At 41.4% G+C, this 17,435-nt stretch overlaps 1 protein-coding gene across 3 annotated transcripts in view; it reads right to left on the bottom strand.

Annotated features, from left to right (window-relative positions):
• Window positions 1-843: 843 nt before the first annotated feature.
• LOC122406961 (uncharacterized) overlaps window positions 844-17,435 on the bottom strand; it is a 44,936-nt gene continuing 28,344 nt past the window's right edge. For all 3 annotated transcript variants that reach the window (XM_043412832.1, XM_043412834.1, XM_043412833.1), the window contains exons 3-5: window positions 16,761-16,910; window positions 14,961-15,160; window positions 844-6,372 (exon numbers count right to left, since the gene is read on the bottom strand). In XM_043412832.1, the coding sequence (XP_043268767.1) occupies window positions 5,377-6,372; window positions 14,961-15,160; window positions 16,761-16,812 (1,248 nt within the window). In that variant the 5' untranslated portion in view covers window positions 16,813-16,910 and the 3' untranslated portion in view covers window positions 844-5,376. The remainder of the gene's footprint in view (window positions 6,373-14,960; window positions 15,161-16,760; window positions 16,911-17,435) is intronic.

Genomic DNA, 17,435 nt, shown 5'->3' on the forward strand with positions numbered 1-17,435 from the left:
AGCGCTCGTCCAGCTGGCGCTGCTTGTCAAATTTTTTTCATCACGTAACCGCGAATTAGTTTTTCAAATGCTTTTTATTTTTTCATTCGCGGGGAAAAACGAGACGATTAATGCAAACGAAAATTTGATTTGAGTCGCGATCGGTCGAATCGAAGGAGCTTCTCGCGGTCGAATTATCCGAGCCGCGTTAGAAACGATGACTGTGAATCGTGAGGAATAGACTCGAGGGACTGCTCAATTGAATTCGAGCATTTTCCGATCGATTGGAACCAACGGTGATGCGATACGTATCACCGAAAAAGCTTTTCAATATTAATAACGACCGAATTCTCACGATGAAACGAAAGTCATGTCGAATCGCGGTAATATCTTTTGTTAAACGGCCGAGACGAACTCGCTTTTTGTCAACGTACTTTGCGACGCATTCATTGAAAATGCACATTGAGTTTTTGTGGACGAGGAAACCACGCCCGCCGGAATCCTCAATGAAATCCAATTGTTTTGCGTCGAAAGAGATTTAAAGAACGAAATTCACATATGTAAATGAAAATGATTAATGGGCAGCTTATACTTGTAAATTGAAGATTGACGCATTGAAATTCTGATAAAAATGTTGTGCCTCTTGGACTGGAAGAAATCCGAAACTGAGGATAAATTATTATACCTTAACGTGGATAGAAAAACGCCGTAAATAAAAGACTGCGACAGTTTGCATTTCGCCAGAAACCGGTGTCGAGAACTTGATAAATATCGTGACGTGGGATCGTTCCGTTTTTTTTTTTCATTGACATCAAATCGTCCGAGGATTTAACGGGCTCGAGGGAGGCAAAAAAATTTGTTTGATTCACGAGCGATTCTTTATTCTTGGGCAAATAAATACACAGCGTACATATCGCGATGATTTCAGCGACGAAATAGTATTTTTTATATTATATACACATAAATAATTGTATAAATAATTTGGCAATTTCACAGTTTCGTATATCTCGTTAATAATTATTACAATTAATATTATCGTTATCGCTAAGTAGGTTTTTTCTCTCAATCATAATAACCTAAATATATCTTATTATGATTCTCAGAATGTCAGAATGTTGTCTGATTGGTCGCAGAATATTGACAAAAATTCACGAAAGAGACCAACGTCCAACGTACTCTACGTCCTAAAATTCCTACAGATCGTTACATTTTTGTATCAATCGTTCAACGTCGCGTGAGTTTCTCTCAGTCGAAGTTAAACTCTCGATTTCTGGTCCATTAGACAGGCGCACGAGTTTTATGAATGACTATTAAATTTTTCATGAAAATCGAAAAACAACGTGACGAGTTAAGTGAAAACGAATGATAAATAATGAAACATTGTCTTGTGAAAAAATGAACGAACGTTTTGTTTTTTGGTCTAATTATATGTCAACAGCCATCATTCTTGGTTGGTCTACGAACTAAGAGCACTATCATGAAATATTTCGATTAATTTACAACAATACAAGGTCCCGTGGTTACCAAGAGTTTTAGTAAAACTTCGCTAAAATCCGTAGGAATATAATCACGTTCACATATGTATCAATATCTATAGATAGACGGATTTGATTTATTTTTCATCGATAGACAGTCTAAAAACGCTTGGTCTCACAGAGCTTTTCCCTCGAACGCGCACATTTCTTCTCTTATGTTTTTTCAACGCTTTCGTCGATCGTTGCGAATATGCCTGAAACGAGTGGGCCAACTTTCTCGTCAATGTGCGTGCTAATGGAAAGACCTACCGAAGGGATAGACTCGTATGAAAAAAATGAAACTTGGATAAGAACGAGGCAGCGAAAACCAAAATATAAGTGACTCTGCGCTGCGCTAGAAACACGCTGTTACCAAATATTTTGCTTCCATGAATTTTTCATGTGTGAATTTTGTTTCATGCTCACTCGACGCTCTGCAGCGTTGGAGCTTTTCGATAATCCTTCGATCTTCCTACATTTTTTTTTGCAGATTCGTTATCATCACGCTCTAGAAAAAGTCGGTTGGAAAAATGAAGACTCTGGCGTTGCGAAGGACGAGAAATTTTGGTGCGCGATCGACGAGGCGAACTTCGACTTCGTCATCGTCTCATCGCCTGACACCAGAAAAATGATAAACAACTCGAGACTCGATCGCTTGTCAAACTCAATTTACGTAATTTCTCATCAAACACTTCTTGGCTTCGAATATTTCTGCTTCAATTAAAATGGAGCAAAGCGTCCAACTCTAAAACTCTGTTTTCTACTTACATTATGTTTTTCATATAGCAGTACTAATTTGAAAGTAATATAGGACATTTCAAAGGGATTTCTCGTAGCGAGTCCGACTCCAGGGCTCACTCGAGCGAGGTCAACTCCGTCGTTGTTTATTCTCATATTTTTTCATTTCTTTTGAGGAGGAAAGGTTGGGAGTTTGTACACTTTGGAATGATTAAAACGGTAATTAATTTCATTATTTACACTTGATATACATCTCGTCAATGCAAAGGTATAATTTAACGGACATCTCGACTAAGTGACTTTGAAAAAACACGTTTAATGAAAAATTCGATGACTAATCGTGAGCTCGGTTACAGCGAGAAGATTCAAGCCTCTTTCCAACTATTCTCTCCCCAAAATTTTTTTATTTCATTCTTGTATTTCTGTTAGAAGCGATCGTAGAGTTACAGACTATCACCGCACAGATTTGCTTCGTTTATCGTTTATTTTTTCCTTTTGATTTTGTATTTGCTCAATTCTCTCAAAGATGTAAAAAAATACTTAGGCCCTTCGAAAATATCGGACATTACTTTCGATAAATCTGCATCAAGTAACGATTAGATTAACTTTATGATACGTCATTGTATCGTACGAGTGTATACACTTATGTGTGAGGTATTTCACATTAATCCGAACTATTTTAAAAAAGCCTCCGTCTGTCGTTGACAGTGTGAATAATCTTCATAGCACGCCGTCGGTCTTTTCAACGTCTTTTTCCGAGTTTTTCCCTTTTATTCGAGCAGCTTTTTCGAGTCGAGCACGAGTTGCACAGCTCTGAATAATATCTTCGAGATTTTTGACACGGGCGTGTTATTCGAGTGCTCTTCAATCGATGACGAATTTTCATTGGAAAAGTCGATTCAGCGTGGAATTTTATATTTCTTTTGGACGATGGATTCACATTTTAGTTTTATTTGACTTTGATCACGATCAGATATGCAAAGTTCCAGTGTAGAGAGAACGACAGAGAGAGAGATTTGCTTTTTATTATCTATTAATGTTTCCGGAGTGCGCGGGGAGACATAATTAGAGGAAAATGGAGAGTTATTTTTCTTGTATGAAAATTTACGTAACTTTATATATTTTTCCGAGTATTTTTAGAGAGAAGTATCAGTGAAGAAAAAAGTGATCGCGGATAATGGACTTAGGGGGTATCGATTAATATAATTGATGGGCCTGGGCTCGAGTTTCACATGGAATCGAATGAATTTCTTTATCTGAAAGAAGGTCAAAGGTCTGAGGCATTTAATTCATCATTGCGCGATGAAGTTTGATCTTTTTTCATGAGTTACCATTGTAAAATGTTCATTCATGATTTTCGGGGCAATACAAAAATATATTTTCCCATACACTGAAAGATTTTTCACACCGAGAGTGCTTAAGATGCGAATAAATAGGGATGCGAACGAGCGACCGTGACTGGCCATTTTCGAAGCACGAATACTCGCCGGAGCAACAAAGAGGATTCGGCATTTTTATTTCTTTCTCGATATTTCTGAGAAACGATGTTCGAGAATATTATTATCGTTAACAAAATGGAAAGCAGACTACGGTTTTGTGGATGAGAAACAATCCAGAGGCATCGTCGGAAATGTCGTTGGAAAAGAGAGCACGAGAGAAAAGAATCCTGGAATAAAAAGCTCCTCGAATATTATTTTGACGTTCACAAATGCTTGGGAGTACAAGCATTGAAGAAACTCACGATGCTGAAATAGACGACGTTAAATTATCGAGGAACGCGACGACGCATGAACCATACTGAGGAGCATCTTTTCTCATATTTTCGCAGACAAAATCTCTTTTGTAGGCAGACAAATAAATAAAAAAATAATTCCATAGTACTTCGTCGAGACTGTCAATGGCACAGCTTCGAAAATTATTCCGGTGATCCCGTCGAAATGGAATTCGACGAAGGGGCTCGAGGAAGGTCGGATCTCAGCCGTAGGTCGTGTGTGTCAAAGCCAGTAAAATAAAATACATATTTTTCTCTACGTCGAAGCGAAGCGACCTGGTATCGAGTAAAGTCGTTCGCGGTATCGAGCGAGGTACGCGAGGAATTTCTACGGCGAAGGAATTCGCAATCGCCATTAAAATATCGCGGTTCCATCGGTTTCTGTGTTCTCTAGAGACTCCGTTCAATAAATTTGTATAAAAAACGTTCAGTCGAGGGTGGAATCTAGTCGGAAAAGGTTGATGAATAAACTGCATAACTATTTCATCCAAACGAATTCGTCGCTCCAATGACAATCCGGTTGAATAACGACGTTTGAAAATTCGCTTCGGAGCAGAAACACCTCGCGAACTGCTCCGCATTTGAAAGGTCCAAAATACGACATGAAATAGAAGAATCGAAGCTCAATTCCAAGCGACAGCAAGGACAAAATCGAGCTTCGCAAGACCTCGGACAGTCTCAATAATGGGAACGTTTACCTTGACGAATCAATCAATCAATCGGTGAACTCTACTCGCTTAAGGTTATTCAGAATATAGGCAACATTATCTCGAGGCTCTGACTGAAAGGTAGGTGAACAAGAAAAAATACACTATCTGCTTACTTTATCTCGTTGTTCTAGGACGTGGATCGTTTCGGAGGCTGCTGCTGATAGGGGATCGTGAATTCGATCGACCTCGGTATCATCAGTTTTGTGAGATGTTCTCGTTGGCTGAGGAGACTCGCCAGAAAGAGGAATGATGTTGACACTCTTGGGACATAGTTCGACGAGTATTGGGAAAAAAAGGAGACAAAAAGGCCGACGTTGAGGACGCAGGAAGAGCCTTTTCCGTAGTTCGTTCGTCACGAAGAGAATAATTGAGTAATGTTTAGGCTTAAATTGACTGGAATAATTGCCGGATAAACTGGAACGCGGAGACAATAATGGAAAAGGTGTTTAACGCTTGAAAATAGAGGAGCGAAATTCCCTACGAAATCTCAGGTTTTTGTCTCTTGGTTCCGAGAATGTCCGAGATGCGACGAATGAAACGGAGCGAATTCGACGAGGCGGATGAATTTGACAAAAGGTTCGTTGGCCAGGTTCGCAATTTCGATTGCCCGTAACAAGGCGATACGAGGCATCGCGAGTACGAGATAAAAAATCGATGAAACGAATCAGACGCAGGTAGCCTCGTAGCCGAGAACGACGTCGGGTGTTTTGCTGCAGGAAGGTCGATCGTAAGGCGACAAATTGCCAGTTCTGTGATCCCTCGGGCTCGCGGTGCCGATATTTCCGACGCTCTGTCCGGCAAGCTCGTTTCTCCCAAGATTTTCACTGATCCCAGGTCTCTCGCTGTTTCCGAGACTGGCGCGGCTGTTGCGCTGCAAAAATCTGCTCATGTTCTCGGGTCTGTCGAGAATGGGGAAGTTCGTTCTCGGATCCCGGGGACGATTGGCGTTCGCGAAACGCTGAATATTCTCGAGTCCACCGATCTGTGACTTGTCGATAGAACTGTTGAATATTATGCTCGTGCGACTATCGCGTTGGAAACTTTTACCGAGGTTTTCGAGCTTGTCGACGTTCCCGGCGATGCTGGAACGACTGCCTCGGTAACAGGACGGCCGGGCGAGCACGTCCATACGATCAAAGTGACAAATACTCGATCCACGATCTCTCGGCTGCAGCGGCCTAGCGAGAACGTCCATTCTATCAAACTGGCAAATACTCATGCCCCGCTCCCGTTGCAAAGGTCTCGCAATTACGTCCGTACGATCAAAGTGACACATACTGGCGCCTCTTTCTCGCTGAAACGATCGCGAGGGTTTCGGATACTCGTTGAATGGCTTCAGTCGTCTGTTGCTCGAGCTATGAGCCAATGTGAATGGCAAATATTCCGGCTCCGTCTCATCGATCGCGTCCTCCTCATTCACCTTCCCCTCCATTCTCACGTCGTTACTTTGATTATTATTTTGTACTGTGCACTCCGCAAGAACGAGGCTCTGCAAATCGAAAGCACTTTTGGCACGACGCGGCGTGCTCTGGTCGTTCGCTAATAGAGACACGCTCGAACCGACGAACACGCTGTTCTGTCGTGGACGCTGACCCATCTGGATGGACTGATGCAGCGGATGCTCCAGACATTGGATGTTGAATTTCGAGCAGGTCCGCAACTGCAACAAACGCAACGAAAAACAGCTCCGTACACTTTCATTGAAAAACGCACACGAAAAACTCGAAAATTACAATCAACCGCTTGTTTTCCATCAAAGTTTGTTCTCTCGATGAACTATTTTTTTCAAACCAAGCGCATTACACTTTCCGAGCGATATTACAATCGTTCGAACAGATGCAAACTATTTTTAAATTATTCGTTGAAATTTCGCACGAATACGAGATGAGAAGATAATTCAATTGCTCGATTCGTGTGCAGACGCAAAAGACGACGTTAACACTGCGGAAGGTATGCAAAATGAGGGAGAATGCGGGTGAGAAATACTGTGCCAAGCTCAGAACCGAGGCGATGGAACGGTGGTAAAAGTTGCAGTCGAGTCGGAGTCGTCGAAAGGTTAGAGAAGCAGAAACCCCGAGGACCGGCAAGTCGGGAGCAGATCGTAGAGGACTGAGTTTTTCTTTGGTAGTTGCTATGCGTGACGGACGTGAATACGGATCGTACTGATTCTATCCGCGAACTCGAAAATTCCGGGGAATTTCTGAGCCAGCTACTCGCTAGTATGGCGAGGTAGAAATGAAACCTTTTAACAATTCCAGTGGTCCTAAAACGGATGAGAAATTATTTAAATTTGGGTCTTTACACGTGTCTACGATTCACGAAACAAGTTATTTAAGCAAACATTCATTTTGACGCAGGTACGAATAAGAGTGAATTAACGGAGAAGCGAATCCCGATGAAAAACGATTTTCCGTTCATAAAATTGTTGAATTTTATAACCCGCTTTGATAATCACGCGCTGTTATGATGCACGCGGAAATACAGATGAAAAGAAAAATAAAGATGCGATTTATCGGTTCGCCATCATATTTTCACTCGACATAACATGTCGAGCCACACCGACGCACGTCCGCGAGAAACACGGAAGGATTTCAAAGGCTTCGTGCATATATTTTCAGAGCTCGCAGTCACGAACTATTCTATAAATATATATGTATATTTATCCTCGAGTTTGACCAGTTTTCTGTACACCTACACGACGCCGTATGAGAAGCAACGAACGGGGAGAAGTCGAGCGAGTTTATTCACCATCGCGAGCCCGAATATCGTTCGGACAAAGAGCGAGAATGCACAAAAGAAAACGACCGATGCATTTTCTTCTCTTTCATCATATTTTTCCAATCACATTTTTTCAGCTTCCTTCTTTCATAAGAGTCCATTCAGTTCTACAAAACGTGGTCCGAATCACTCTTGCGTTTAATCACAGAGACTTTCGGACGACTCTGCCCGCATACGAACATTTCTACTGTCGGATCGAAGCAACGACTTCTATTCGTACACCACTCGGGCTCTCCAAATTCGTTCTATTTCCCTGTGCCTTGTACCGCCCTAATTTTCATAATCAACGTGAACTTTTCATTGAAATATTCATTTTAGCCGGTCTTCTCGGTAGTTTCATTGGGAAAGAACGATGTCAGGGTTCCATTAGATTTTCTGAAACGTGCACTGGCAGGAATATTTTGTTGAGCAAAAAAATTTCGTTTTTTTCTAGTCGAAGAATTAGTGGAGGTTGAAACAAGTTCATGTCGTACGAAAGAACTGATCGGTCCATCGATTTCTCAAGATCGTTGTTTAGTTCAATTGAAATTGAAGATTTTTCATTAAAAAATCATTGCAAGTGAAGAAAAATAAAATATCAAGAGAAGTGACAGCAGCTTTGTTCGTGAACCTCGAAGCACCAAGTCGTTTAAGGAGGGTGGCTAGGGACGATACAATGTTGCCATGCTAAACCATGTTAAATACATTAAAAATTTCAAAATGATAAGAATTTAATAAAATTTGGTGAACATATTCTTTAGAGTTAAATTTGACAATACAAATTTTTTAAGATTTTTCTTCTGTACAGTTATCGAGTAATTGATCACTAAAGTTCACGTGTATAAGCATAGCGTTTCCATATATATAGGTATACATTCCGAGCATAAGAAATCTGCTTTAATGCGTAATTACTCGATAACTAAGCAGAAGAAAATTTTGAAAAAAATTGTGTCTTCGCACTTGATGTTGAAGAACATTATCACCAAATTTGATCAATTTCTTATCAATTTGACGAACGTAGCCACCCTCCTTACTAAAGTATTACAATTGATTTGAAATTTAATTTGAAAATAAAGAATATCGAATTTATTATATCCGATCCTACTTATTATTATTATTTCAACATATTGCATAAGTGAAAAACTGTCGTGAGCTAAAGAATGATGCTGAGTGAACTAAATTGTTAGTCAGTTATAACAATATACAATGTTTGGAGCCACCTTGCAGTTTGAGGTTGATCAAATAATCAAACTGGGTTCGTAGCTGCGATTTTCATTCTCAGTGTCCAATGTGCAGAGAAAAATGGAACTCGAAACGCTACCAAGCAAAATGTTGAAGTTTCGTAGTCACTTTTATTTGGTTACGACTCAATAATTTTCTTTGATTCACCGTATATTTGTCGACCAGACACGATCATTTCGATGATCTGTAGCGCGTGTTTAAGAGGAGCCTCATTGGAGTGCTTAGTAACCGAGATAATGAAGTCCTGGTGGGGTCGGGTGACACCCTCATTCGTTATCCACCGAATGGGTGTTCCCTTAAGGCCCGTGAGGCTTCACATTCTCATGAGCCAGCGGGCGCTGTGCGGTCTCGATTTTAGCTCAACCTCAATTTACCTGAAGCCCATATAGAGACATACGAACGTGTTACGTGGGTGTTTCCGTGCGAGGGTATTTCCGGCTGGACGCAGAGAGAAGCGTTATCCTGGGGTGAATTACCACGGGGGATTAATATCTCGATGGTTCGATTAATCAGGAATTCAAATTCATTAATCTGAATTTTGCCGATTGCTTGAATCGTGATTGTAAATTTGAGGCTCCAAATCCTAATGGTTTTTATGGAGATTCGTATGACGAAGAGCACGCACGTTATAATCGAGCCTCGAAAGCCTCCGATCATCGATCCCTTCGTTTCCAGTGTTCGAAGACACCGAAATTCATTCGACACTGGAGCTCTCGAAATCGACCATCTTCGAAAATTTACCAGGATTTCGAGTCCGATGCAATGGGCAATAGTTTTTGGTTTCTAAAAGTCTTCCTAAAATACATCGAACACTCCGAGCTCTGTTTAGGTCATCGCTGGCCTGTTTCTACCTCCCGCGATGAACACACCGAGCGTGCATACCTGTTCTCCCTGAATCACCGGTGTATTTATCGCTGCGGGCGTCCCTTCCCGTGTAAGACATATTGGCTTGGTGCTATCGGCCCGAATATATAGGTAGGTCGACGTCACCCCTCGGATAACCACGGAATATCTTACTCTGCCGGAACAGCCATTCCGTTATTCTCATTGGCGAGTCATACGGCGATGGGAGTTGAAAAATTGGCGCTACGACAGGTGAAAAGCTGGAAACGCTGCGGTCTTTCCTACCGAGACGTGATGAGAATAAATCGAACTTGAATTACGGTTCGAATTATATTCGAACCGTGAATCCAGGTCGATGGGAAAAGCGTCAAAAATATTCGCAGAAAAGATTGTTCGATTGTTGGAAGTATTTTTAAAAATGAGAATAAAGCATCCGAACAAAGTTTCAATCTTGCTTCAAAAATTCCCATAAAACACGTGGAATCGAATTTAAAAATGAAGAATTCCGACATTTTTTCCACTCACGATTCTCAATATACGCCGAGAGACGAGAATAAATTTGTTTTCAATCTATCGCTAATAAATCTCTCGAGCATTGTTGCACTTCGGGTACAAGAAGCATTCTGAATTAACCAGTGCTCAAGCGACCAAAGGATCAGCGAACGTGGGCACTAAACTCTTGCTCCCCTATCGTATTTCTATCTCATCGGTATGTCGGCGAGCGTCTGTTGTGGCTGTATCTCCGCAAGTACGTGAGGTAAATATAACCGACGGAGAATCCCGGGGCTCACTCGAATGGCAGTGAAGCGAGGACGGCTCGTGAATGAAGATACGCTGATGTATCAATGCGTTGGATCACCATAATCGTATACAGTTTCGCACATGAATCTTGGAAGACTTTATTGCTTCGACGACAAGGGATTGATGGGTTCATCGATGTTCATCTCCTTTGGTCTCAAGACTGCAATCAAAAGATGGTTATTTTGAGGAATCTTGCCACTCGGAATGGTCCAGCGTTTCTTTCGTTAAATTCCACCCAATTTTTCGAGCTGATCATCCATTCTGTTAAGCTGCTAACTTGATCGGACGGATGATTGATCTGCGTGAAAAACGATCCATTTTTGCGGCTGTCAATTGATAAGAAATGACTTCCATTTCTGTGAATAACTGCACGTGAATCGGGAAAAATTCTGAAGGTGGATGATGGGAAATACGAGCTTGCGAGCTGCTGTACTTTTCACGTTGAAAGGGTAAACACGTGCGACTGGAATGTGTTTTGGTGGTATTGGGAAGCGCCTACAGTTGCCACAATTATTTTTAGTTTTGTCTCGCATTAGAAAACACGAAATTTCGGGTTGTGGACATTCTGGAATAGGAAATTTAAGCATAAATTCAAAAAACTGTGATACTTGAGTTTGAGGAATGAAAAAAAAAAAAAAAAAAAAAAAACATGAAAGAGTTCGGATGACAGAAAATAAATCGCTCGATATTGAGAAAGCTTGATAAATTATCGGGCAGGAGTTCGAGGCCACTGGGATTACAGGAGGATATACGATCTGTGAAGAAAGAGTTGTACAACGTGAGTCGTGGGTGGTTGATGTTCCATTGAGTTTTTTTCTCCTCGACGGCCCTTGTAGTTAGTGCCAAGGACACGTGCGATTGAGAAAAAACCTTTGATCCGTGAAAAAAGTAGAATTTATTGGATCGGAAAAAGACTGTTGGTAGATCGGGAAAAATTCATTGGTCGTGATGACAAAAAAACGTTTTTTTTCCGTAAATTTTTAGAATGAGAGCTTGACACGTTGCGCAACTCTTCTGGATTCGTTAGGGAATGGAAAATTATTTTGGAACGATGTCAAAAATCTCTCCATTCGTGACGTCCAGAGAGCCGATTTCTTTCGATTTCTCGCTCGATTTAATTTGAAGAAAAATTGGAAAAAATAGCGATCTGTTGAAGCAAGACTCATTCGATGAAAGAAATTCCTGCCACGGAGCCGACTAAAAGGCATAATCCAATAAAGCGGTTTCTCCATCTACGCCCCGAGATCTTGGAAAGCTACTTCAGATTGAAAGAGCTCATATTGGTATACTCGTGCACCTGAAAACAGGAGAGAGAGAATAGGAAAAAGTTGAAAGACAGAGGAAAGATAGATGGGCTCGTTACGGCCCCGCCCTTTCTCGCACGTTATTTTTCTTTGTACAACTCACTGCACCTTGCACGCGATTCCTTGACTCGCGTTCCTTTATTTTTCCTAGCATCACGTCAGAAAGAATGTTCTCTATCGTACCGCCAGAAAAATGGGGAATTCCGAGTCCGCAAGAGCTGCCAAACATCTGCTGACGCGGGGCTCCTTCTCTAGTTTCTCTGCCATGGAGCAAAAAAACTTTCGATCTTTATTTGCTCTCTTATCAAATTTCAATTCGAACTTTTTGTTTTGTCTCGACTCATTTTCCTCGGAGTCGACTTGCCTTTTCCTCGACTTTCACGAGACAAAATCAAGGTCAGACATCACAGCAGGTAACTTTCAAGATCAATTAATCTTCTGGAGAAACATCTCGCTGGTAATTGGGTCGAGAAGGGCAATTAACTGTTGGTTGTTGTTCTTGAACGGCTGAAAATCAAATATTTTTTCATCAAATGGCCTCGAAATTTTCCTCCAAAACTCTGAAAGCTTTTTCGACCCTTTAATGGCTCATTAAACAACACTTTGTAGGAATAACTCGTCAGACGCTTTTTCGAAACTTCGCGAAATCTTTTCATCCACGCTCGAACTAAAAAGTCCCATTTTCAAGGACGAACATTCGTTCGATTTCTTTGCCCGATTATTCTTACTCCCTGGACAAAGAGCTGAGAAAGTAGAACTGCAGTTCCACACGGAGGGAAAGAATTTCTCCCAGTCTTTCCGCGATCCCCGTATTTTTTGCTAATTCGCTGGATATGAAAGCAAAAGCCCGGAGCCTGCACGTCCGACCGCAATATTTAACTTGTCACACTTCTCTGCGCGGCTCTCGTTGAGGCCTCGGGGCCGAATAAGAGCCACAGGGCTCTGTGCCTGGTCCATTAGGTGTGTCGGTTGAGAGAAGAAAGAAAAACTCGCGGAAAGACACACAGTTGACTGCGAGGCGCGACACTCTGCGCCGCACGACGTTACAGAAGCTCCGGAGGTCCGAGAAGTGACATTTCTCTTGTTCGGGCTTTTACAGAGAACGGAAGTTCGCGCGGGCGAAAGTATCCGGAGTTCCAAAAGTCGTTGAACGAATTGGAAACAACGAAATCGTTGCATTCGAACTCTCTGAATTCGCTTCGATCGATTGGTCAAGTTTGCGACTTGATTCTTCGAGTCCTCTTTGTCTGATCATGGAAACGAAACGCTCTCGTTTCGTCTGGCCGGTACTCGAGGAAAATTTATATTGAAATTCTAACTCGAAGGGTATTTCTGCGCCGGATAGAACGATCGTGGGCATGCTGCATATAAGTGCCCAAATGTATAAGTACACATGCGAGGCTATGTATAAAAGAGCTGTCTAGTCTAAGCCACACGTACCACAACCCCTTCGAGGTCACGGAGAAATAGCTTTTCACACGATATCGAGTACGAAAAGTGTAGAAAACGAAATAGGGAAAAAAATCGACCGTAAAAATATCTCCTGCGAATGGCGAGCGATAAATTTTCACTGGACGATTGTATTCTCGAGGAGAACACTCCTCGTGGCCCGGCATCTCGAGGAACAAAAAGTCTCCTTTTCACATATTTTGCTAAATTGTTTTTCCGACTCTCACTCGACTGGATACGTCTGTTCTATTCGTCTGCACAATTTACGCTTTCTCCAAGTTTTTTTTCTCCTGCTTCTCCGAGGGAAATTTATGATATCTCATTCCTCCCTCGGGAGTTTGGACAAGTTTTTTTGAGAGTCGGTCGAGACAACTGGAAATGTAAAACAAGTGAACAGAAATTGTCTGGGCATGGGATTAGAAAATTGTTGAAAAACGACGTTTTTTTCCTGCTACGAAATCATTTCTTTGAAGTACGATCCGAGCAAAATACGTCTCTTCATAGAATTGAAGATAGTCGAAATAAATGATAACGAAACATTTTTTCATCGGAAAATCCGACGAAAAACTTGGCCGCGAGTTTATTGCTTTGGCAGGGAACAACATACGCGCTAGCCGATGAGTAATTGCACTCGGATGAATCTCTCGTTGCAAACGCTCATCGCACACATCAGCAAATAGGTCAACTGAGAATTAGTTGTAATGCTTCGAAAATAATTTTTCGTGTTTGCAGAATTCTGTGAAAAACATGAGCCAATACTCGGTGCTCCGACGTTTCGATGCACGAAGCTCTTCGGAAAAACAGGAGCAGCGGCCAATTGGGCAAATTTTAGTCGCCCTGATACGTGAAATATTCGCGTGTAGAAGTCCCATTATCATGCGATGTTAAATTGTTTGTTCCCTCCTCTGTTTTCAAGATAATCCTTGCCAGAAAATGGAGCCAAGATTTTTGCTTTATTCCTTTTGAGGAATCGCGCGGTGTATCGGGACTATAAAAACCGCGACTTGGGAAGTCTCATTGAGGCATTTCGAAATGTATGCGAGCTCGTCCAGCTTGTTTTACGATTCAGGAAATAGCGTTGCAGTTGGGCTCGCTTTTACGAGGCAAAAATCTTTTATTTATGCGCCAATTTATCAAATTCTAAAACCCACCGAATTTATGGATTTGGGTTCGACTGTCGGAGCTCAAAAGACCCAATTCGACCCAATTTCAAACATCAAAGAGATTTGAAATTGCAAAAATGGAAAGGAAAGTATTCCAATGTCGAGAACTGAGGGGACGATCCGATGCGCGTTTAACGACCGATCATTCAATTAATTAGCATCATCCCCGATCTTCTGGAACGAGAATCAGTGCTATCCGGATTTTCCTATTTAGCGAGGATTCTGCGGAAATATATAGAGAGAAACGAGGACGCAAATCAATTGGCATTTAGCGGGGAGATAATGGCTGATTTCGTGAGATTCGATCGATTGGAGCAGGACGTTTGAGCGCGCCATCGTTTCACCGGAAATGGTTTTCGGTCTCGAACAACGATTGGAGATGTAAAACGAGAGTGGAGCAAAGTACAATGACACGAATAGATGTTCGGTTTCGTACTCGAATTTGCATCGTCGGAAGCGGATGAGAAAAAGTTTTTTTTTTTCAAATCGAAATTCCCAGTGACCCAGGCAGCTGTGCAATTTTTTCCTTTTTTTTATTTTTATATTAGATTATAGAACAGAAAATGAAGGAAAAATATTTTGCCTCCCAACGATGCAAACTCCGACAGGAAACTAAAAAACGAAAAGGGCAAAACGCCCGGCGCTAGGATAACGATGATTTATCAGGTGCAACGTAAAAATGAACTCACAGGTAACGAAGTCGTGTCCGCGACGGCGCAACTCGGTCTGTGCTGCTGCTGAAACTTTGGCTGATAAGGCTCGAGCATTCGAATTTTACCCCAACGATTGAAGAACAGAGCTATCGCGGCGACCCAAAGTATCAGAACGAAGATGACGATCAGAGCCTCCTCGGCTCTGACGACGACGGCTCCGGGCGATCCTGGGAAACCTGCAGTTGATATAAGCATAGATAAGCAACGGGAAATCAAATAATATGTTGAGGTTGAATTTGAAAAATCAAAAAAATACAATCTCTTGACGAATTCCGACCAATTTTTCGCTCCTGAATACCAAAACCTCGTTTCGTCGATCAAAAATAAACGAACGAAGGCATGAATGAGGGTTCCTGATCGTAAGCACGCGAAGTTTGAATTGAAATGCAAAGTTTTTTGAATACTTCGCATGCAAAATAAATTTTCTGCGCATTTGCAGTAATTAAGGAACATGTTCCCATGGGAGTGATGCAGAAAAAAGAGAGTTTAGCGTCTCACACTGAGAATTCGAGGTCGTGACGGAGGTTATAAATTGCCGTCGATCGTTTTATGAAAAAGAAAAAACGAGGGTTGCTCGAAAGAGGATATTTTCGCCCGGTGAATGTAAGTCAAAGTATATGACGATTTAATCCATGGTTCACAATGGTGGATCATGGGGCTGAACGTAGATGGGCGTTTGAGGATAATTAAACTCGTGTAATCTCTGATATCGTAAAATACGAAGAGATGCGCGAAGAGTTCGAGGTCGTTGTGAACGCGGGGGAGCAGCAAAGAGAGTTTATATTCCGTAGACAGGACGTTAAGAAGAGAAAGAGCAAAATAAAGAGAATGACATAAAACGGACAAGCCGATTGGACACTCAAACTACGCTGTCAAATAATATACGAGTTTCCTGTGGGGAAAATTCGGTTTTGTTACTCGTCCTGGTGGAAAATCGCGAAGTTTCATAGCCTGCGTATAAGGACGGAGATTAGTTTTATCCTCATTTTTCGAAAACTCATATTCCTAGCATAAAACCTTTCGAAACTGTTCCCATCACGGTCGATAATAATCGATGATGAACAGTGTTCGAGGGAAGCCCAAGGGATTATAAAAATGAGGAAAAATTGGTCAAATTCGTTCGTTTTCACTACCAAATGAGATATTGTTGAGCAAAACAAATTTCGTTTCTATCGAACAATCTATTTAGCTTGTATAAAATAATCTGTGAACGCGAATGTGTGAAAACAGTGCACGAAGGCGTTCGACTCCGGTGATTCGTCAAAGAAAAGTCAGATTCAGGCAGAACAGAATGGATTTAATTGAACGACCGTTTTCTCAGTGTATTCATTTTTCCTTGACGTTCGTAAGGAGAGGACGCGAAGTGAAAAACGAGAAGATTCAGTGAGAAATTATTTGAACTCTTTCATTTTGTAATAGGCATGCAGATAGACGGTAAACACGCGAGAAGAGTTACAAAAGATGTTTCCTTTGTCCGTCATCTTGCTATATTCGAGGCTCCGAAGAATTTAATATAAATAAGCAAGAAAAATATCAAAGCGCGTCCCGAGGGTAAAAAACACGGAAATGCGAATGAAAAAGAAGTAAACGAAATTTTTTTCTACATTGTCTGTAAATAAGCATCCGTCCGTCTGCTCCGTAACGTTACAATCGTGAGACTTTGTTGAAAAAAATCTTCATCGTATTTCTTTTCCAGGAGGAAAAAATATTCGTAGAACCGAAAGGAGGGCGACAAAGGGCCGAAGAAATAAAGGAAGAAATCAGTTTCGCACTCACCATGCGAATAAGTGGAATTTACTTCGACTGAGGAATCCAATTCCGTCGGCATCGAGCCAACGAGAATTGGAGGCAGCCGGTTGTCCTGCTGCTGTTCCTTGTCCTCTGGAGCTTCTTCGAGCTCCAGTTCAATCTTCGTCAACTCGACTCCTACCGATCGAAAAACAAAGGAGAACATTATCGAGCGAAACAAATCCGATGAAAAAGTGTCGAGGAAAAACACTCTGATGCGCATTAGCACGAATAAAAGTCGCAATTTGGGTCATTCGCTGCGTGCTTTTTTGAAACAATTCGTTACGATTATGACAGGAAACAGAATATTTACAAACAAATTGGATTATCATCGTTGGAAAAATATTCTTTATTATTGCAGAGACTAACAATTACGATTCGATACACGAACGTGAAAACCGAGCTGAAAAAAGTGTGTGACAGTTGATTGATGACCAACCGCATTTTTCCGGATAATTTATTCGTTGAAATCTCATCAAAGTTGTTCGAAACTCATTGAAAATACGAGCGAAAGTTCGAGTCAAGAATATTTGATAAAATTTTTCATAGACAAAAAGAAATTTTATAGTAACAAATAAATCATTCATACCGAAAGTACTAGGCACAACGATATTTGGAAAAAAAAACTGCAATGAAATAGTAATTCGAAAGGCGATATGTCAA

The sequence above is a fragment of the Venturia canescens genome, chromosome 2 (assembly GCF_019457755.1).
Source record: "Venturia canescens isolate UGA chromosome 2, ASM1945775v1, whole genome shotgun sequence".
Lineage (NCBI taxonomy): Eukaryota > Metazoa > Arthropoda > Insecta > Hymenoptera > Ichneumonidae > Venturia > Venturia canescens.